This window comes from Amphiura filiformis, chromosome 11 (genome assembly GCF_039555335.1).
Source record: "Amphiura filiformis chromosome 11, Afil_fr2py, whole genome shotgun sequence".
Taxonomy (NCBI): Eukaryota; Metazoa; Echinodermata; class Ophiuroidea; order Amphilepidida; family Amphiuridae; genus Amphiura; species Amphiura filiformis.
The window spans coordinates 18,246,394-18,269,265 of record NC_092638.1 but is presented as its reverse complement, the minus strand read 5'-3'; the positions used below and the strand labels follow the sequence as shown (position 1 = coordinate 18,269,265).

General features: G+C 36.3%; 1 protein-coding gene and 1 long non-coding RNA gene across 2 annotated transcripts in view; both read left to right on the top strand.

Annotated features, from left to right (window-relative positions):
- Positions 1 to 22,872, top strand: part of LOC140163523 (E3 ubiquitin-protein ligase rnf213-alpha-like) — a 115,278-nt gene that overhangs the window by 74,350 nt on the left and 18,056 nt on the right. The window contains exons 53-65 of the mRNA XM_072186837.1: positions 473 to 637; positions 1,284 to 1,400; positions 3,561 to 3,671; positions 7,037 to 7,090; positions 8,070 to 8,267; positions 9,201 to 9,279; positions 10,687 to 10,721; positions 16,475 to 16,569; positions 17,763 to 17,916; positions 18,123 to 18,278; positions 19,520 to 19,694; positions 21,651 to 21,751; positions 22,035 to 22,325. Of these exons, the coding sequence (XP_072042938.1) occupies positions 473 to 637; positions 1,284 to 1,400; positions 3,561 to 3,671; positions 7,037 to 7,090; positions 8,070 to 8,267; positions 9,201 to 9,279; positions 10,687 to 10,721; positions 16,475 to 16,569; positions 17,763 to 17,916; positions 18,123 to 18,278; positions 19,520 to 19,694; positions 21,651 to 21,751; positions 22,035 to 22,325 (1,731 nt within the window). The remainder of the gene's footprint in view (positions 1 to 472; positions 638 to 1,283; positions 1,401 to 3,560; positions 3,672 to 7,036; positions 7,091 to 8,069; positions 8,268 to 9,200; positions 9,280 to 10,686; positions 10,722 to 16,474; positions 16,570 to 17,762; positions 17,917 to 18,122; positions 18,279 to 19,519; positions 19,695 to 21,650; positions 21,752 to 22,034; positions 22,326 to 22,872) is intronic.
- LOC140163945 (uncharacterized) lies at positions 5,590 to 6,353 on the top strand. The gene is made up of 2 exons (XR_011860437.1): positions 5,590 to 5,884; positions 5,991 to 6,353. It is a non-coding gene; the product is annotated as an uncharacterized lncRNA (long non-coding RNA).

Genomic DNA, 22,872 nt, shown 5'->3' with positions numbered 1-22,872 from the left:
TTTGAAAATTGAGTTACTATAATTGTTACTTTGTAGTAACATTAGGCTATCATATACTGAAAACACCAAAGGTCTAGCATATATAGTTGGTTGTAAGGTTATGAGGTTTTGTGATGAGTATTTTCATATATGTATTTTATTGTTTTGTACTCCATATTTTTACCTTTATCTCAGTTTCAAATTGACCGCCTTTGGCCCCCTTGGACCAGATCGTGTCACATATATATATATATCTACATGTATATATCAAAGATTTTTTGGCAGGCTGAGAGGGGGCAAGCAATTTTTGGCAGGTCATAAAAGGGGCAAGCATTACTAGTATTTGGCATGCCATTCTGAAATTTTACCCCCTGGCTCATAATTATTACACAGCCCCTTATCATCTATAAATTATGTAGCTTGATTCAGTTTAAATAATTATTTACAATGAAATGTACATAAATTGACCAATTTTTGTCTTGTCGTTCCACAGCTTACGATTTTATTTGCTGAGGCCAACCAGACATGCATAGCACATCATGAAGCCCATCTATTCTTAGTCAGACATCTTTGTAGTTGCTATGGTAGCAGTACCATGGATACGCTATTGCAACATGCCGATGTAGACTGGATAAGACCACATGAACTAGAAACACAGGTATGGCTAGGAATGGCGCCAAGGGGGGTGATGCGCTTTTCCCCACCTGAAATTTTAACCGTTCCAATTGGGGGGCAAAATTGAAGCACTTATACACATTTTGGATTTACCTCCCCCCTTTCACTTGCTCCCTGGAAGAAAGTGGTGCCACCACTGTATGTTTATTGCAACCATTTTTGTGAATTCATACAAACTACTATTCAGCAAAATGAGACCCACTCTTCTTATGTAACTGTTTTATATGTGACACAATCAAAGTGAAGGAATCTAATATTACCAATGTGCTATTCAATAGAGGATGCAAGGATTTCAACTGGAATGGTCCAATAATGATTATGATGTACTCAATTTTTTTGTTCTTATTGTTTTCAGCAAGTGAATAATGTCTATAACCTGATAACCAGAAGTTAAATTTGATTGAGATTTGCATCAAAAACATAGCACTGTTGAAGGACTAGTGTCTGATATAAAACACTTAAAATTTAATATTTTCTGCATTATACTAATTTCCCTTGTGATTATTATTAAAACAAACTCAGTACAGAATCTGTATGTTTATTTTCAGTAGTATTGTTAATCATTACCATTTCAATGTGAGAATGCAGCCTTAATCTGATTTTTCCTATTTCTTCTCAAATTTCTCCAGCATGATGAGATTGCTGACAGATATGTTATCTGTGGACAAGCATATGGTGTCGTGAGGGAAGCAGTAGCAGAGGCTGTCACATCAGGGCAATTTAACTTGGTCACAGATGCGCTGCAGGTAAAACTTCTGTTAGTTTATTTTTAAAGGTTCATGGTCTGATATTTTTCACCTATGTGAATGATCTTGACCCCAACTCCCCACCTATGGAAATTCATGCTAGTGTAGTATTTATAAATATCAGAGCCAATAAATTTTGAAAGCCTTGTAGAATACAGATGTGGAAACCATGGTTAATGATCTTTCTCAAAATATCAAGACCTATCTTTAGAGCCACTGAACATTTTCATGATGATTCCAAATATGTGACCGTCCCCCACAAATGAGCCCAGAAGTCGGCCCTAATTGAGATTTTTACAGATTTGTAAAGATCATACTTTAAGCTTCAAAATGCCACTTCAACCAAATGTCTACGATATCATGAAATGAAGTTGTTTCTTCAATATTTGCCTTACAACAGAGCTCAACACTTAGAAAACTGCACTAATACTTTCAAAATTCTATTATTCTTTCTGTTGAAATCAGCTCCATTAAATGTTAATTTGTAATTATTTTTAGCTTTTGTATAGCTGTATAACTTAGCAGCTGTATAAGAGTACTATGAAATGTTTTCTGTGAAAATCTAATTTTTCTCAAAATATGAAATTTTTGGATATTTTGCACTGTAGCTCAAAATCACATTTGCTGACTTCTGGGCTCATTTGTGGTGACTGGTTACGTATGGTCATGAAAATTTGCAATTCTAAAATTTTTAGATTAAAAAAAAATATTGAAACTTGTCGGCATGGAGAGGGTTATGATATAAAAAAAAAAATAAAAAAAATAAATAAATAAAAAGCGCAGTGATTTATAGTGCGCTACGCACAGGCACAACGCCTAGACGTTGATCCACAAGCCTCAGCACACTTTACAGGTTGTCGCTGACCACTATGGCCCACATCATTCCACAAACCATAAATGCAAGCAATCATTGTTCACGACTGCCATTAATGAGTGACTCAACACAAGAGGAGGGATCTGCATTAAAACGCATGACTGGAAATAATAAGTTTTAATGTGATCTCCTGCGCGCATACATGCAAACGCACTGTGACACACTTACAAGAAACCCGATCACATCCCGAATGCGGATTAGAGTGCTGAGAAGACACTTTTTATTTAGAGAATAAAGATATTGTGTTTAGACACTGGAGTGCATCTATCGTCTCATATAACTAAGGCCGGCGTCGACAGGCCGGCGTCGACAGGTCCTCTGTCGGAATGCTGTCGACAAAGTGAATTATGTCAACATATCGACAGAACTTCGTCCATGGCGACACAGTGCTCAGGCAATGGCCCAGTAAAACTTCGTCAGGCAAGCTCATTTTCACTCAAAATATTGGCCATTTCCAATGTATTTTCAACAAAATGCAATGCCAAATCTTATCTTTTACCTACTATTTCGCCAACTTTTCTTGTTATTTGCCTTCAGGGGTCATACTTTTGACAGTATTTTGCCTTGTTTTCCGGTATAAATTGTACACTTTATCGCTATGTGCTCGCTAAATTGCCGCTGGTGTTTCTAGATATTTTTAGGTTAAAATTTTTAAAATATTCCTAAAATCATGAAAAAAAAAAGTCATGGTATTTTTTCGAACCCAAATGTTTGTCGACACACTGTCGACGTCAAGATACGAAATATTTCGACATGTCGACATCAAAAAACGGTGCCGACGCCGGCCCTACATATAACACAGGCGATAAAAGTAATACAACAAGACAAAGCCAAGGAGATCACATTGAAACATGAGGTTGCATTGAAACATTTTAAATGCAGATCCCGCTCTCATGTGGAATTATTTACAGAACAATTAAGAAATTGGCAAGTGATTTATGAGATAAGCATGATCTATTATGATCAAATTGGCTTACCTATATTTGTTGATTATTTAATGGAGCAATTTGGTAAAATATTTGGAGCAGACAATATCTTGATTGTCCTTTTACTTCTCATTTAGCATATATTTGTTTCTTGCTTTATGTCTTTTTTTTTCCAAAAGAAATGTCAGAGGTTGACAGTGAGCCAAAAAGAAACCAGTTTCCTACTTGAGTGTTTCAAGAAACCAGTTTCCTACTTTTGTGTTTCATGCAAGTCTTTATTTTTCATGTCAAAGATTGGCAAAGACAAACGTGTTTGCTACTTTTGTGTTTCATGCTTTATGCATATCTTTATTTTTATAGAAATGTCAGAGGTTGACAGTGAGCCAAAGAGAAACCAGTTTGCTACTTGCTTTGTTCAGAGAGGTCACAATGTCTTATGCAAGAGAAGAAGAGAGACAAATTCAACCAGAGGTAAATGACTATGCGTGTGCACTATATTTGAGTGTGTGAGTAAGGGGTGTTGGTGTTTGCTACCAAACACACCAGATTTTTTTTACATGAAAACCTACCTGCAATGGTGGACTGTTCTAATTTTTATAGTGGCAATTATTGTCTAATAAAATAAAAATTCATTTCAACAACTCTTCCTATACCTTTGTACAGGAGCCAACCGTTGTTAATTCGTGATGAATCCACACTTTTACTGTAGCGTATACGCGAACGCGAGCGAAATAACGTTTTGAACCACTAGGTTAAAAACCAGTTTTGACCCCTGCAGAAATAATGGTTTGGTCCTGTTAGTTTAGTTATTGTTATATGATCAATATGAGGTGATATAAGATCAATATGAGGTGATACATGTGTATTGTCTATTTGTTTATCATGGGCACCATCAGTGTTCATTGGGCCAATCAGCGATCATCTTTAACAAGGCTTGATTCTTGTGTGTGTGTATGTACCACCATTATTCTGTCAACATTCATGCAGACAAGTCATATGATGAATTTTTCTCCCACCCACCACTCCCTATTGCAAGGTGTGCATTTAAAGCCATTAAAAGTTTGAAAATAGTATAATAAAAGCCGAAAGTTTATGGCTAATTATAAAAAAAAAAAATGTTGATGTATAAGAAAGAATAATCTTGGATAATCGAAGAAAATTTAATCAAATATGTGACATTATCTGTAGAACATTATATTGTAAATTTAATTTAATACTGTAACAAAAAATGTGCAACTCACTTTGCTTTGTTTGTTCATTTGAACTACTGGGTGAATAACCTACACCAGGATATTATTATCTACATAAGTGTGGTACCAGTAGCAATTAGAGCAAAGATATAAAAATATATTCGGTTGAGAGCCCCCGAATAAGAATATATTGATGTTCTTTGCGTTACGTAATAGTATGACTATTCCTGTGTGGGAGAGTGTATGAGTAACCTCACTTCAGGTTCGGTTTCTATCACGGCAACATATTCTATTCTGTAGCGCAGTTGAATTTAAGTAGTGTGTGTCAAGTTTGCTTCTTCAGAAGAAGCATGAATGTTTAGAATCATCAGTAAATATGTTTATTTAAACCAGTTTTAGTCTCGGGTGGAAGTTTTGTCGATTAAGATTGTTTATAGCGGGAAGGAAGGAATCAACACCAGGTTGGCATGGGATAGCCTAGGCAGGAGCCAAGTACTATGCCCTCAGATTTTTCTTGTTCAACAAAAATAAAAAATAAAAAATTTGGTTCAAGTTTTTTTTTTGTTTTTTCAGCCCCTAGTTATCACGTTGATTCCTGTGGTAGGCTGCCCTATTTTATTAGCGTAGGCACGATATCCTAATTCTGTATACTTTCATAGCATGGTACAGTGTGTGCATCTCGTTTGGCAGCAATAAACCGACACCAAAATGCTATATTTGTTGTTGTATGTATGTTGTGTGATGTAAGGATAGTCATAGTAAGGGTTTAGCAAAGAAGTATTAATATCGAATTGCTGGACTCGTGAAGCAGTTACCATTGGTATGTTACCTAACAGTCCTGATGATATTCAAGGGGCTTATGTAATCGCTTTTAAATATCTAATTGTTTTTATGTAGTGCTTATAGATGTACAATATATGTATTTTATAACGTTTTTCTGGCGAATAAAATGAAATGAAATATCTAATTACTTACAAGAGTTAGGGGTGTGCAATTTGACATATATTCATATGCTCTGGGCTCTTTTATATTTATGATGTTGGTATCAGCAAAGTTCATTTTGATAAAAATGTCATAAGACCACCCTGTGCTTGGCTATATTAAAGAATAACTTTTGCAGGTACTTCATCTTGTAGAAAAAGTAGTTCGTGTAACTCTTCTCTGTGCTAGTTTAACATGTTGAATGAACTGTTCTATGGGTGTGACTTAACTTTCACTATAATATTATCAAGGATTACTCAATGTTAAAACAGTCAAGTAAGGCAATGTTTTCTAACATGTATTTAATTATGTACATGTATACTTTATATATTTTCATATTGGATTAATATACTATTTTATATCCAAATTAACCTTTCAGGAATTTCTCTCCTAGGATTCCAGGAAGCAATCTCTTGGAAGAACAGTATTCATGCACAGTTATCGTAAAGATTCAGCCCACTATTCACTAATATAATTATTCATTTGTTTAGTTATGACATGATCAGCTCCCGGGTAGATTGTTCACTGGGGAGGTACTAGATTCCAGGTAGATTGTTCACTGGGGCGGTATATCCAATAATATATTCATTAGTTTTGTTATGACATGATCAGTTCCCAGGTAGGTTGTTCACTGGGTTGAGGTAACTTAGGTAGGTTCATCTAGGTCCTGATTCATGATCAATTCAGCTCCCAGGTAGATTGTTCACTGGGGAGGTACTAGATTCCAGGTAGTTCACTGGGGCGGTATATCCAATAATATAGTTATTATTAGTTTTGTTATGACTTGATCAGCTCCCAGGTAGGTAGTTCACTGGGGAGGTATCTTAGGTAGGTTCATCTAGGTCCTGGTAATAATACAAACTATATTTTCAAAGTATTGTGGAAGGTGTTTTCTTAATGTGCATGCTAATTCATTGTAACATATGATATTTGATGCAAATAAATATATGAATGTCTGTCTGAATGCCTGACAGATGCGCAATTGGTGTTTGTGGTTGAATTATTTCTGTCTGGGGGTAACTACGCGTTACGCAAGAGCGCGTAAAATTTGTCATGCCTGGAACCTTTCTGCGTATATGCAAGTTTACAAGTTGAATTCAGTATTTTCAGATAGCGGCTAAATTTTGCCGTTTTATTCTGTAGTTTTATTGATGATATTAACAGAGAAATCATCGAAGTTTTTGTAAGGCTTAGTGACAATGATTCCCTGACATTTCCTCGTGAAATAATCGTGAATTATACGATCTTTAGCTTCTTTTCGTTGTTGAATGGGATTCAATCATGTTTCACCGTTGTTCATCACCGTTTAACAACTCGCGTCCGGCGCGTCTGCGTGGTTTACAACGCGGCCCCATCGTTAAACGGTGATGAACAACGGTGAAACATGATTGAATCCCTAATTGCATTGAAGAATCTGGTATATGTAGAGGTAGCTAAATAAGTTTTGACGATGTGCATGCTAACTGTCTTGGTGAGAAAGTGGGGGTGGGGATATTTGTGTAGGTGTTTATGTGGGAGTGGGGTGTGTTTATACAGCCACAGCTATCTGGCCTTGGCTGACAGTATGACTTCAACAACTGCCCTGGATTTGGCTACATTAGTTGCATATTCCTTCTGTTATTGGAATGTTTCCATTAATTATTTTCTCTGTGATATACATTTCAGATGATAGACAGATTGATTGAATTTTTGGATGAATCAGTTGATATAAGACCAAAGGTAAAGTAACAAGATTTTCCATCTTTATGATTCCTAAACCTTTAATATTAAGTTACTCTAAATAAGGTACACTATATTAAAGACAAGAAGGATACCTTCAACTCCCTCACAAAAACAATCCTGATTTCTAAATGCTGCAAACCTGGAATTGAGGCTGACAGTCTCAGCATTGCTTTTGGCATCTAGACCATCACAACAAGGGATACCTTCAACTCCCTGACAAAAACAATCCTGATTTCTAAATGCTGCAAACCTGGAATTGAGGCTGACAGTCTCAGCATTGCTTTTGGCATCTAGACCATCACAACAAGTTGTTTTGGTGCATAATGAAGGGGTGATACAGGCATGGAGCAAATAAAATTTTGGTTTCCCTCGGAATGTGCTTGAGGCATTAGTTGGCATGCAAGCGCGACATGGACGATGGGCACATTTGAGAGACGCACTTAATGCGACCTGCCTGCCAGTACCAAGACGCTTCAGATGAGATGCAGAATTGTTTTTGTTCGCCTCTGTGCATCGTCTGCAAGGACCCGAATACCCCCAATTTCATTACGTTTTGTTACCTGGAGAAATTTGATTATGTCTCACCTCCTTTTCAACCAAATCAACGGTAATAACTCTTGTAGTGAGGGATCAACATTTAACCACAAATTGCCTCTGGCAAAACTCACTTCCTCATGAACTGAATACCACACAAGGTCATTTTATGTAACTCATTGACCCATTTGTGTTATATACTGCCTCTAGCTATAATGACATCCTTGTGATCTGGTCAACTCATTGACAGATACCAACCTCAGGAGGGAATTCAATTTTTAATCAATTCTCTCCAGGTAGTAAAACGTAATGTTCCTCTCTATAGCTGATGGCGCGATTGTATGTGGCTGTATAGGGAGTCCTGGTTCTCCTCTAATTCTGTGGTTAAAATTTAACTTGTGACAACTTTTCTGCACCTTATTCATTACCTTTTTACATCCAGGACTTTGTGAAACACATGATCAGAAATCACTTACAGAATCTAGGCTGCAGTCAATTGGTAGTCTCCGCCCAGCAAGGTGTACTACATCAATCAGTGTTAGCATTGGTTATGCATACATTGATAACCCTTATATGTTCACCAGACAACTCAATGCTACATCCACTTCTTAGGCTCTTCCACCGGCCAGAAGATATGCAGGTATTTGAAAAACTTGTTTCGAAACTGTGTTAAGTCAACAACCACATGTTTCTCATTTACTTGCGTGATACAATCACAATTACTTGAATGAGTTGTACCATCAACAAGCCATTATTTACCACAACAATGCTGTTTAACAATATGCAGACTATTGTTCTCATTTAGGAACCAAAGGTCTCACACAGTATTTTTACTATGCATCAATACTGTTTGCTTTGTAATGGTGTATCCAACTGAAATTACTATACCTATGTGTTTGTGGACTTACCATGGTTTAGAACCAAGCTCTTCATTTGTTGAAAGTTTAGAAAGTTAGTTCTAAAATCAGATGAAAATGATTGATAATTTCATTTTTGTGTTTTGTTAAAATTTGGGTTGGTCTTAAATTTGTACAAAATGAATTATGAAGTTGTTTCATGTTTATTTGTCATGTTTCAATTAGTGGCATATTAAGGATTCTTAAACACTTGTGAACATTCCTGCAATTTTATTGGTTCTTACCTGTCAGCGCATGTGCATCAACGCGATACGCGTACTCGCTATTTGAACCTTTGGCGTTAAACAACTCTGCTTCGCCTCGTTGTTTTACTTAAAATAATGATGTCGCCTGTGTTATATGAGACGATAGATGCACTCCAGCGGCTTAAAACATTACCTTTATTCTCTAACTATCAATATATTGATAATCAATAAATCAACTATCCAATAATATCTATATCGCCGATATCACTTTTTGAAGAAAAACTATATGTCCCTTGAAGTTATACCTCTGGAATCAATAACTGTTGCATTACTTTAATACAGTTGAAAGTTTACATTCCATATTCACTTTTTGAAGCATTTAGCAACTTTCAGATTACGAAAATGGGAGGAAATCGATATATTGATTTTTATCAGAACACATATTATTAGTTTATGATTTGTTTTACACAGAGATCCTATCTACCCACCATGCCAGAAGATGTCAGACTTGTTGCACGGAGTGCAGTCAGGGGACGGGAAAGGGTTTATGGTAAGCAATGTACTAATAAATGCTTGTAGCATCCATTTATGCAACCTGTTGTTTGTTTATCAACCTTTATTCAGGAATGCAAAATACAAAATATAAGCAAAGCAAGAATACAAGGAGGAACAAAAACCCAGGACAAAATCTGGACAAAATGCCCAAATTAATGCAGGGTGACATAATATACATTAGCAAAAATACACAAGAATATACAAACAAGCAGAACACACCAGGAATACCAAGCAGGACTGAAAGAACCCAACAAAATGGCAGGGCGGCGGGTGCGATCACAAACTGATGTGAGGCTGATCTGCGGAGCCCCAGGCCGGCTCCTGCCTAGCATTCCAGATCGTGTAACTAGACAGGAGGGCCATTTTGCTGAGTTCTTTTATGAATTTCTTGGACGGTTTGGCTCTGCCTACAAAAGAAAACATCTCGACAATGCGTCCAACATTTTCTTGGGTAATGAGCCCATGTGATCCGACTTCAAAACATGTCAAATCACAAGTAAACCCATTATCTGAAATGTCGGACACAGTCAAAGTCAAAGATTCTTGGGCTCTTCCATAAGTCAAAGATTATTGGGCTGTTCCATTTAAAATCCACACTACCCCTGTGGAAGATTTAGCTAAAGTCTTCCACAGAGGGAGTCTAAGTTTCAAATAGAATATACAATTGGGTAACTTCCATTTGAAATACTCACTCCAGTTGTGGAAGATATAGGTAAAGCCATAATACAGGGGAGTATGGGTTTCAAAATGATTAACTTTGACCAATTATATTTGGAAAACGTACTCCCCCTGTGGAAGGTATTTCTAAAATCTTCCGCAGGGGTAGTGTGGATTTCAACTGGAATAGCCCATTTGAATTGATTATGGTGATTTCAAAATTTGTTTATTGAACTTTAAATATTACCTGCCTGTGCTATATAATATGTTTTCACATAACAAAGAAAAATGTAATATTTCTTCATTCCTTTTTGACAAATGAAGAGCTTTGTTTCAAAACCCCTTACATCCACTTGAGCAATTTTGAGAACACATCAAAAAATCACTGATATAAGGGGGTTTGCAACTAAAGCAGCTTTTGGCAGGATGCTCATCCTACCCAGGCATCCCGACAAAAAACTGCTTTTGTTGCAAACCCCCATATATATTTTTTTGATGATTTTTTGCTGTTTTCTCAAAATTGCTCAAATGGATGCAAGGGGTTTTGAAACAAAGCTCTTCGAATATTTACCCTGTAAAATCAAGGACAGGACCTTTTTACAACAAATCTTTTGAACTTTCTTTCTTTCAAACTTTTTTCAAACTTGCATTCATTCAAACTTTCTTTTTTTCAAAATTCTTTCTTTCTTACTTTTGTTCAAACTTTCTTTCATTCTTTTAAACTTTCTAATATTTTCATTTACAGAATGCCCCAATGGACACTTATATACTGTTGGAGATGTAAGTATGATATGAAACTGATGTATCAGACAATCGGTACTCTAGACTATTCTTAAACACTTGAAACTGTTCCTGCAATCTTATTGGTTCTTACCCGAGTGATGTCAAACGATATCACACTGGTCAGCGCGTGTGCATCGTCGCGATACTCGTACTCGCTATTTGAACCAATCGGAGGCGCATAGCAACAACGGGACTGATCGATTTTAAGCCCTAGGTTTAATTCCTTGCAAAATGCAGGATTTAATTTGATTAAAATTTGTAATACTTATTAGTCGGGCTCTCATTCACGCGCGGATGGGAAATAGTGTTCACTTTATGTTTGATACGGTTTCTAGACTGAAATTTTGCGTAGAACACGCTCCCGTAGTCCACTTTAATTAAAAATGTGCCCAAAATGCTTTTTCCGGGGTGCCCCTACAATGGGGGTCAAAATTACTAAAAATGTATTCTAAGGCCAATGGTGGTGATTTTGGTGTCTAAATATATGTTTATGGACATGAGAAAGTCATTTAGATAGTTTACGAAATCCAAAATGTCTTCCTTATGCTCCAAAATTCAAAATGGCGGCCAAAATGGTGAATTTTAGCCAAACTTATTTGAACGGCTTTTTTATGCCGATGGTGGTGATTTGAGTGTCTATGAATATGTATGTGGACATGAAACAGTTATTTACATAGTTTATCAAAATTCAAAATGGATGCCTTATACAAAAAAATTCAAAATGGCCGCCAAAATGCCGAACATTATTCTAACTTATTTGAACGGCGCTCTCGGGCCGATGGTCGTGATTTGAGTGTAGTTATATGTTTGAGAACATAAAACATTCATTTATATTGTTTATAAAAATCCAAAATGGCTGCCCTATGCCCAAAATTTCAAAATGGCGGTCAAAATGTCGAATATTAGTCTATATCATTTGAACGGGATTCTCAGGCCGATGGTGGCGATTTTGGTGTCCAGTTATATGTTTGGGGACATGACAAAGTCATTCAGCTAGTTTACAAAATTAAAAAATTGCCCTATGGTCCAAAATTCAAAATGGAGGCTAAAATAGTGAATTTTAGTAAAAATTACTTGAAAGATATTCTTAGGCTGATGATAGCGATATTGGTGTCTATAGTGTACATGACCAAGTCATTTGGATAGTTGATTAAATCTAGAATGGATGCCCTATGTCACAATATAATCACTTATAATGGAACATAGATGCCCAAAATATTCAAAATGGCGTCATTAACAAAATGTTATAGGGTACCTGCAGGGAATATGGGACCATTAAGGACGTTTAGCTTATTTGCATAAAAACTAAAGAAGATATGCCCACAAGAGATTGTTATGATGAACAACCTGTCCTTTAAGATTAATAAAACAGGCAATGTTACCTTGTTTTTATGTTTGTTTGGACGCTATGACGCCAAAATGACGTCATCGTCAAGTGTCCCATATTACCTGCATGTGCAGGTAATATGGGACACTGTGTTATCTCTATGGTGAAAATCAAAAAGTTCAGAAAATCACTTTGTTCTAAAAACATTTTTGTTACATGATTTTGAATGTTAAATGCAAATTTCTACAAGAAAATTCAATTTTCTAAATAGTTTTGCTTTTCGCATTGACAATGCACACAATTTCCTATGTGTCCCATATTACCTGCACCCATTCAGTTGAAAATCAGAGAAAATAATCATTTATAAAGGAAAGTGCCACTTGTCAGTGGAATTTTACCTGCTGATAAGCTTAACCCATCACCTAAAGATCATAAAAATGAAAAATACCCCTCAGTACCAGAGTTTTTGGATACACAATCATAAAATGTAACGTCATTGATTTTATATCAGGCCGAAAAAACGATATAATTTTTTGGGCAATTTCACTCTTTTTGGCATTGATTTCCAAGAGTTTGATACACAGACTCCAAAACTGCATTTCTAGAAGCACAATTGATGTCTCTAAACACTTAACAAATCAACTTAAAGTGTTTACCTTCTCTAAGCTACTTTTTGTTAAAATGAAAACAGGTGTCCCATATTACCTGCTGTCCCATATTACCTGCAGCTACCCTACTAACTAACACTATCACATTTGATATCCATTGATCTATTATGATTTAAAAAGGTAGTCCAAAGACGATTGAAAATGTTGTATATTCCGTAAAATGAAAACTAGTTCTATCTCTAAACCTGGGCACTTGAAGACCTTGGCGGCCATAATATGAAACATCATATAATAATCATTATAACGCAATAAGTAAAGTGATAAACCCTAGAACTAAGTAGGGGGGTTGTACCACCCCAAAGATTTCCATCCGCCATAAAAAAAAAATACGCGTATTTACGTCCAAACGACTTAAGCTAATCGTACATCCATCCATTGCGCTCATTTTAGTGATAAAATGTTTGCCCAAGTACCTTACCCGGGGGACCGGGTAGGACCGACCATCAAAGATGGCCATGGGGGGGGGGAGGTGAGGCCCATCATGATTTTCATTTCACTCTTGTAAAATTATTCCAAGATATATTGACTTGTTACTTGTTAGTTAGGTTGAAATAGTCATTTCCTTTTATATTTTTGAGAAATTTCGTGAAAATCGCACTTTAGAATTAAAATCGTAGATTTTTTGGCGAATCTATTTTGCCTATACTTTTGTAGATAGCTAAAATGTCCCAATTTTACATGGGTGTGCTCACATTATGACGTCATAGCGATATATCTGGAGAGAGTAGACCTATAGCTATACTTTGTTACCAAATATAACGGCATATGACGCTTGTAATTTAAAATTAGGGGTTGCAACACCCCATCCCTTTGTTGTCCGTGTTACAAAATATGGCTCAGTAGTTCTAGGGTTAAACTTACAGACGTTTCCACTTTTGATATGTTATGAGTGAAATTAATGTGCTAAAAGTGGAAATTATTGTTTATTATCTATCCTTGTTCAATGGACACTCGCTTTTATCACAAGGATATCAGGTCTTGGTCAATATTATTACCAAACAAGCGAATGTGATGGCTTTCTAACAAATCCAGCTTTCTCAGTTACCTGACTCCAAGGAACAGTCGCTATATACTACTGAGAACTACTGAGCCATATTTTGTACCACGGAATACGAAGAGGGGGGTGTTGCCCCTAATTTTTAATTGTATTAGGTACCAATGTTTAGCTATGGGTCTCGTTTATCCAGTGATACCAAAAGAAGTACAAACATTCCCCACATAATATCGCTATGACGTCATACTGTGAGCACATCCTTGAATATATGAATGTACAACCCACCCAAGTCCGTACTTTGGCCAAAATGAGTTAAGCATGGAAAATTGTTTGCTTATACATAGGCCTATCATATGTATAAAATTTGAACCCAAATCAACCCTCTACGTGGGTCTATTAGCATGAGAAATTCAAAATGGCCTATACCCGGCATGTATGATACACATTTGTTTTTTTAGTTTTTTCAAAATCACTTTCGATGGACTTGGGTGGGTTTTGTATTCATGTATTCAATTCTGGTTATACAAAAGTATAGGCAAAATTTCCAAAAATTCTACGAAAATGCGGTTTTCACCGAATTGTCTCCTAAATATAAAGGAAAATGACTATTTCAACCTAACTAACAAGTAAAAAGTCAATATATCTTGGAATAATTTTACAAGAGTGAAATGAAACTGTATTTACTGTAGAAACCTATGGTGGGCCTCACTCACCCCCCCCCCCTATGGTCAATCATCTTTGATGGTCAGTCATACCCCGGGTAAGGTGCTTAAAAGAGCGTACAGGATGGATCTACGATTAGTTTAAGTCGTTTGGGCGTAAAGACGCGTGTTTTTTTTATGGAGGATGAAAAACCTTAGTTGTAGGGTTAATCACTTTCTTTAATTGCGCTATAATGATTATTGTGTTTCATATTATGGCCGATCTTCAAATACCCCGGTTTAAAGATAGAACTTGGGTGTCTATATGATAATTATGTGAAATCAATATAAAATTTGCAATTTTGACCTCCACTTGAATTTTTTAGCATAGGGCAGCCATTTAAGATTCCATCATCTAAATGACTTGGTCATGTACACTATAGGGGCCTATATTTCACATACATATACCTAGACATCAATATCGCTACCATCAGCCTAAGAATATCTTTCAAGTAATATTTACTAAAATTCACTATTTTAGCCGCCATTTTGAATTTTGGATCATAGGGCAACTTTTTTGGATTTTGTAAACTAGCTGAATGTCTTTGTCACGTCCCCAAACATATAACTGGACACCAAAATCACCACCATCGGCCTGAGAATGCCGTTCAAATGATATAGACTAATATTCGACATTTTGACCGCCATTTTGAATTTTTGGGCATAGGGCAGCCATTTTGGATTTTTATAAGCAATTTAAATGACTGTTTCATGTCCGCAAACATATACCTACACCCAAATCATGACCATCGGCCCGAGAGCGCCGCTCAAATAAGTTAGAATAATTTTCGCATTTTGGCGGCCATTTTGAATTTTTTTTTTGTATAAGGCAGCCATTTTGGATTTTGATAAACTATGTAAATAACTTTTTCATGTCCACAGACATATTCATAGACACTCAAATCACCACCATCGGCCTGAAAAAGCTGTTCAAATAAGTTTGGCTAAAATTCACCATTTTGGCATCCATTTTGATTTTTAGACCATAAGGAAGCCATTTTGGATTTCAGTAAACTATCTAAATGACTTTCTCATGTCCATAAACATATATTTAGACACCAAAATCACCACCATTGGCCTTAGAATACATTTTTAGTAATTTTGACCCCCATTGTAGGGGCACACCCCGGAAAAAGCACTTTGGGCACATTTTTAATTAAAGTGGACTACGGGAGCGTGTTCTACGCAAAATTTCAGTCTAGAAACCGTATCAAACATAAAGTGAACACTATTTCCCATCCGCGTGCGAATGAGAGCCCGACTATATGATATTTTTTATTTGAATTGAAGTGTTTAAGAATGAGAATAAAGGTATTGTTTTTAGCTGCTGTCGTTCATTTATCGTCTCATATAACACGGGCGACTTCATTATTTTTGGGGAAAAACAACTCGGCTTCACCTCGTTGTTTTACTTAAAATAATGATGTTGCCTGTGTTATATGAGACGATAGATGCACTCCAGCGGTTAAAAACAATACCTTTATTCCCTAAATCTTAGTTAGTGACTTTGGCTTAGCTTCTTTAGCGCTGAATTTTGTTGGTTTCTGCATGCTGTCTATCACACGCTTATCGAATCGCGAGTATGTATCGTGTTATGTGATAATATGCGAAGGAGATCACAGTACGGGCAGTCAAGTTAGCTCAATCGATAAGGCCTTCAACTATGGTGTGAGAGGTTGCACCCCTGGTGGTGGTTTAGTACGCTCGTGGAAAATTGAGTTGGCTTGAAATTCCCCTGGGCAAGGAACTTACTGCTAATTGTCTCATTGTAACATGTACGAAACTCGGAGAGCTTTTTTTTACGCACGACTACAATGGTAAACAAGTTTCGAAAGTTCATTTCAGAAATAGAGGAGTTTTTATGACAGTAACTTAATAATTGATGCCAATGTAGATAGCTAAATCATATATTTATAATTTTAACATAATTCTGTCCATAAAAATATGGATATAATCATATTCAGCTCCATAATACAATAATACACCCATTTTTTTTATAAAAAAGGTACAAAAGTGTCATTTTAAACTCCATTGTGATCTGCTTTACTTGCTTTCTATAGTGTGGTAGGCCCTGGGTGCGTAGGAGATGTGCAGAGAGAGGCTGTAATGAGTTCATAGGAGGTCAGCACCACGAACCAGCAGAAGGCAACAGAGTGTAAGTAAATTTAATTTCTTAAAGAGATTATGAGTTTTCCGGAGCCAGAACACCCAAAAATTTATAAAAATTTTTGCATCTTTGGATCAAGCATAGATGCTAATGAAGCTGACAAATGGCAAACTGAACGTGAAAAAACTGATTAAGTCAAATCTGACATCAAACTGAATATAGATTTAGTTACTTCCATTCACCCGATTGGCGCATTAATTGAGCCTGTCGAATTTGGATATCATAATTATACTGAGCACAAAAATATCTAAACACTTAAAACAAAAGCCATTTCTTAAACACACAAAAATTTACATTGACTTTTCCCGCAAAGCACACAGATATTGAACAAAGTGGAGTGAGCGTTCATTTACCAGGCTGTAATGAGGCCGTAACAAAGGCAGCGGAAATCGTCTTGAAGGAGGAAATATCCAAATTTGTCACTTCTGAAACTACCTTTTGTCATTCAAATGCATATAGCTTAGTGGAATAAAATCGCATCATGCAAAATGTGGTATCAAAGTATGCAGAACAAAATTCTCCATCTGTGGACTGCTTTATTTTGAAATTTAGTTGTAGTGTCTTTAAGAAATGGCTTTTGTTTAATAGACACATAGCAGACGACACTGGGTAGCAATTTACACTTAAAGAGGGAGTTATTTGAATTGTTTATAAAATAGAATTAATATAATATTTGTTTGTCTGGTGGTGCAGTGAGACAAAATATTTTGTACAGAAATTTATAAATCTGTGAAAGCCGTTTCTAGTTCTGTGTCTTAGAAAGGTAAATATGCCCTTTTCATCGATTGAGCAAATGCCACTTCCCAATCATTTTGACTACCTACTCATAGTAGGAGTGGGGTTAGATACATTTACTCACATATAAACCTACCAAATGCCACTTCCCAATCATCTCTTGACTTGATTTTTCAGAAATATGTCATGCTAGTTAGATTCCTTGCATCATTTTCTTTCTGAAAATACATGTGTATATACTTTTAACTTATCGTCATTACTTTTAAAGATACAATACAATATAATGTCTAAACATTCCCATAGAGTGAACCTGCATACCCCCATAACAAACACTGCTTTTAAAAGACTTACTTATAAATACCTGAGGCACTGATAAGGTCAAATGTAGCACACAATCTCTCTGTATGAAAATAATCCCTATCTTGTTTTCTTCTACCTCATGACAGGGCTGATTTGTCTCTAAGAGGCCATACACTGGGAGACCCTGACGCAAGATCAGTAAGACCTACAGCAGAGGGACAGCTGTATCCAATGGCATCATGTATACTTAGAATCATCCTGCATTCCTCCATGATTAGTGCTGCTATCATTAAACCTCAGGTAAGCAATTTCAATGGCATCTTAGAGCCATCATTCATTCCTAAGAGGCCATACACTGGGTGACCCTGATGCAAGATCAGTAAGACCTATAGCAGAGGGACAACTGTATCCAATGGCATCATGTATACTTAGAATCATCCTGCATTCCTCCATGATTAGTACCGCTGTCATTAAACCTCAGGTAACTAGTTTCAATGGCATCTTAGAGATATCATTCATTCCTAAGAGGCCATACACTGGGTGACCCTGATGCAAGATCAGTAAGACCTATAGCAGAGGGACAACTGTATCCAATGGCATCATGTATACTTAGAATCATCCTTCACCTCTCCATGATTAGTGCTGCTGTTATTAAACCCCAGGTAAGCTATTTCAATGGACTTGGGTCCAATGAAACTTAAATGAACTCAGATTTGATTTTGTTGGACTTGGACCTAGCTGGCTCGGACTCAAGTGGACTAAATATTGAAGCCAAGTCTACCCCAATAGTGTGAAATTGCATTCTAATTCAGTTGGTGCGTCTTGTCAAGAATACATGCAATTTGATTGGTTTCATCTATACATTATGACACGATAGTGGATAGTCATATAAGACAGTGAGCGCGCCAACACGCAATGGCAGCATGTGTGTAGATCCTCAATGATCGTATGATAATGCGCTTATGTAATACACATGCGCAAATTAAGAACACGATTTGGGGGGCTTAAATGTTCATTTAAAACAACGGGGATATACTTAAAAAAGTAACTTGATTTTTTTCTGGAAAAAAGCCGGCATCCATTACTCAAAATATTGGCCAGCCCATCCATTATGACACGATATTGGATAGGCAAAAGACAAAATCCTATCTTATTCTCTAATTATAAATTCAAAGCTTGCTGAATGAAAATGGAATTAATGCACATACATCTCCTCTTTTGAATGCTTTTTCTTGCTGTACCAAATTTATAATCCCTAAATATTCAAGGTGAAAGTCACAAAACCCTACAATATCTTCTGTGCCCTTATTACTGGAATTGAACTGATTCTCTGATAACATGGAAGGTGGTATACAACTCAAAGGTAGATTAATAAATAGATAGCTATCCAGCCCTCTTTCTATACGCTATACTGGGCTGCTATTTTATTTTATTGTATTGCCAGAGCAAAGAGGGGGAGCTGCCCCCTGTGAGAAGTCTTGCCCTCCCCATGCCCTGTGGGATACTGCTCGCCCTGATCTGTAAGATTCTTACGCCTTTTTTGTTACTTTTTAGCCTATTTTTGACATTTTTCATTATCTTTTGCCCCCTTGAAAGTTGAATATGACATAAATGATATTTCATTTGAAAACTTACATTGCAAGAGTTTCTTGCTGGTAAGCTTCATTAAATACATCATGGGTGTGATACAGGCCTAGAATGTGTCGATGGGCTTTTAGGGACTTCTGCACACCATGAATAAAGTTCAATAAAAGGCTAAAAAAATTGTTTCCTGTAGGTGGATTAAAAATCTAATTGCAAAATGAAGTTTTTGTTAAATTATTTTTGAGAGTCAGGATGTAGGTATCATCATGCCTCAAATAATAACTCATTGTAAAATCAAAATTTATCAATTTATTGACAGGAAGTTGAAAAGCTTTGCCATCCACCACCGCCAGCAGGAGACATAGGAGCATTTCTATGGCAACACCTATTAAAGGATTTGGAGCAGCTGTCATTAGCATGTGGAAAGAGTCAAGATGACTGTCTGCTAATTGTACACATTGTATTACAACTTATAACAGCCGAGAAGAGAACAGGTAGGCTTTTTAAGGCCAGAGTAATGGAAGACACATTCGTTCACGCTCGAATTTGAGATTTTTTGATATTTATCAACTTTCACTTGAAACTGATAACATACAATTTGCTAATATTTATTCGTATTTTTGCTTGATTTATTTCACTCTTTTCAACTCTAAAAAGTCACATGGCTCAAGACAGCTTAGTAAATTGGCGGAAATAATGAGCCAGAAATGCTTGCGAATGCGAAATATTGTGATTACTGCGTGCGATCCGCTGGGCGGCGCGCGACGCGGCGCAACTCTGCGCGTATGTCCAACGCATTCAAGGCGCATTCGGTATGTTGTTAACGCCAGCAAATGTGGTGTAAACAAAACAAAAATTTGCAGTCAAAATGCTACTTAGATTTTTTAATTATTTTGAATTTTGGCGCAGATTATAGATTCATTGGTGCAAAAAGATGCATATTTAGACCATGCACCAGATACAGCTTTTACAAGTGTGAAAATCTTGCCGTTTTAAAATTTAAGGACGTTTTGTGCATAATTTTGACATTTTTTTACTAAATCGTCGATTTCTCAGAGTTCACTTTTGACAATATTGCGATTTTTGTGACAAGATAACTCGAAAAATATGCAAGCAAAGGGTAAACTTTTTGCACTATCCTTTAGAGTACATCAAAGTCTAGGGAAGGTTTTTTCATTTTTTCAAAATATTTATTTTAAACAAAAATATACACCATTATGTGCAATTTTGAGCTTAATAGAGTGACAAAATGGCTTTTTTCACATGTTTTTTTTCAATATTTCGAAAAAAGAGACGAATTTCAAAAAAAAAAAAAACCTTCCCTAAGTTCATGTCTCTTCTTCATGAAAAGCTAACTGAAATTTTTTTACTCAGAACGGATTTTTTGCTAAGTTGTCACAAAAAAATTGGGGTAAAAAAGTGAATTTTTGTGATTTTTTCAAAAACTTGAGATTTTTGAACAAATCTGACGTCACCATGGGATTCCTTGACTCATTTCCTTTCCAAAAATGTATAGTTTTATATACTTTGGACATACAATCCAGAAATAATGAAGCTCGAAAAGGTCCATGTTCTCTCCCATTACTCTGCCCTTAAATACATGTAATGAGAGTTGTATATTACGTCACAAAAAATTCATATATTATCAAAACAAGTGAATTCCAGATAAAAATCTTTGTCACATTTATCCGGGGAACTCACTAAAATGGGTGACGGGATGTGCGCCACATTGACCCCCATTTTCAACACCCTCTCACCCAATGACCCCCCTTTTTGTTTTCCTGTCACCAAAAGACCCCCTTTTTCAAAAAATTTGGGGAAATTTCTGATGATCTCTGACTGAATGACCCCATTTTTTCATTATTTTCCTCAAATTTTTCAAAAATTTCAAATTTTTCAAAAATCTTTTCAAATTTTGATGAATTTTTTAACAATTTTTATCAACTTTTATATCTTGGCCCAGATTTTCCCCAATCTCATGGAAAGACCCCCTTTTGGGGGGCCTTCTCACTGAAAGACCCCCTTATTCGGTGTCTAAGCTCTCACCAAAAGTCCCCTAGTTTTGAACTGCTGTCCACACATCCCTGTCACTTCCAAAGTTTAGTTGAGTGCCCCCCGGCACATTTATTTGTGTTTTATGAGTTCTAGCAGGCTATATAGGACACATGACATACAAGACTGACAAAACTACAAGGCTGTCAGCCTGTTCAAAATAGACGGTTAGCAGTAACAAATTGAAAGCAAACAGTGAGTTCTTTGTTGCACCCAATAGTTTTAGAAAAGCATAATTTTGCTTTGATACCACAATTAGAATTGTTTGTGAATATTTCATGATTTTGTGTTAATCCAATGACGACATCAATATCGTGATCGACCGCTTAATATGGACCAAGTAAGAACATATTTAAACATTTCACTACTTTTCATTATTTTATGATTTGTTTATAAAGGAAGGAGAGGAGAGCATTGGGATGAATTGTTGGGAAGCAGGAAGGCAAGAGATGATTGGGAAGTGGCATTTGCTCATCGTTACCTTCAACCTGTCATAGAGGTAGGTCTTATACAGTGTCAATGCATCTAACCCCCTCCCACTCAATGTAGGGAGTCAAGAGATGATTGGGAAGTGGCATTTGCTCATCGGTATTGTCAAAAATTTTGCTAAAAAACAATGGAAAATTTGCACTTTTTCAAGAAAATTTCAAAAAACACCATATCTTAAACCAAATTTTCATGAAAATGAGAGCCACCAATAAACCAAAATTTCATTTCCACAGAGAACCCTCCTCCTAGCAATACGTACTTACCTTCATTTTTATAAACGTTGAATTTTTCAGAATCTTGACAGAGAGTTGGCTAGAGCTAATACAGCCCTTCAAGCTGACCAGCGATTTAGTGCCAACCCTCTCATGCGTCTATTACACCAGCAGCCCACAATGAGGGCGCTATCACAAGATGATATGCAAAACCTGCATACCATGCCTGAAGTATGGCAGTATCGACCACAAGTTACTATAGAAAGTCTGCAGCAGTATCTGGAGAGATGGAAGTCCCCTGTGGACAGAGGTGCTAGTTTGGTGGGTCATGAGGAAGATTCACTGGCATTGCTTCGAAAGTTCCTTGAGAAGGTATGGTGTTGAATTTGCATATGTGATGTGTCATGTCAAAAGGAGACACTTTTGGGCAGGATCATAAATGGAGAAATAGCCCAAAAATCTGCCTGGGGGTGATTTTTTCATAATTTGGGGTTGTTGCGAATTTGTGATGTTATTATTGTTAAAAATATTGTCTGATAGTTTCAACCCAGAAAATAACTGGCATCTTGTATTTTTGAGACATTTTTCAAGGTAAATCCTACTCTCAACATTGTCAATAATATTTTTAAAGGCTGATATCTCAATTTCCAATTTTATAATACCACAACTTACGAACGCAATATCTTCGATTAGGAAAGTCCGATTTCATTGGGGAAAACATTGTGGGGCAAAATATCTCCATATTTAAGATATGTAAAAACCTCAAAATTGATAACCTGCCCAAAAGTGTCTCCTTTTGACATGACACATCACATATGATCCCTTCCCAGTAAGAAACTTTGAAATGACAGGTGATATAAGCATTCAAAAACATTTTGAAAACTTGTTGCAAAACATTCTAACATAATTTATTAAAGTG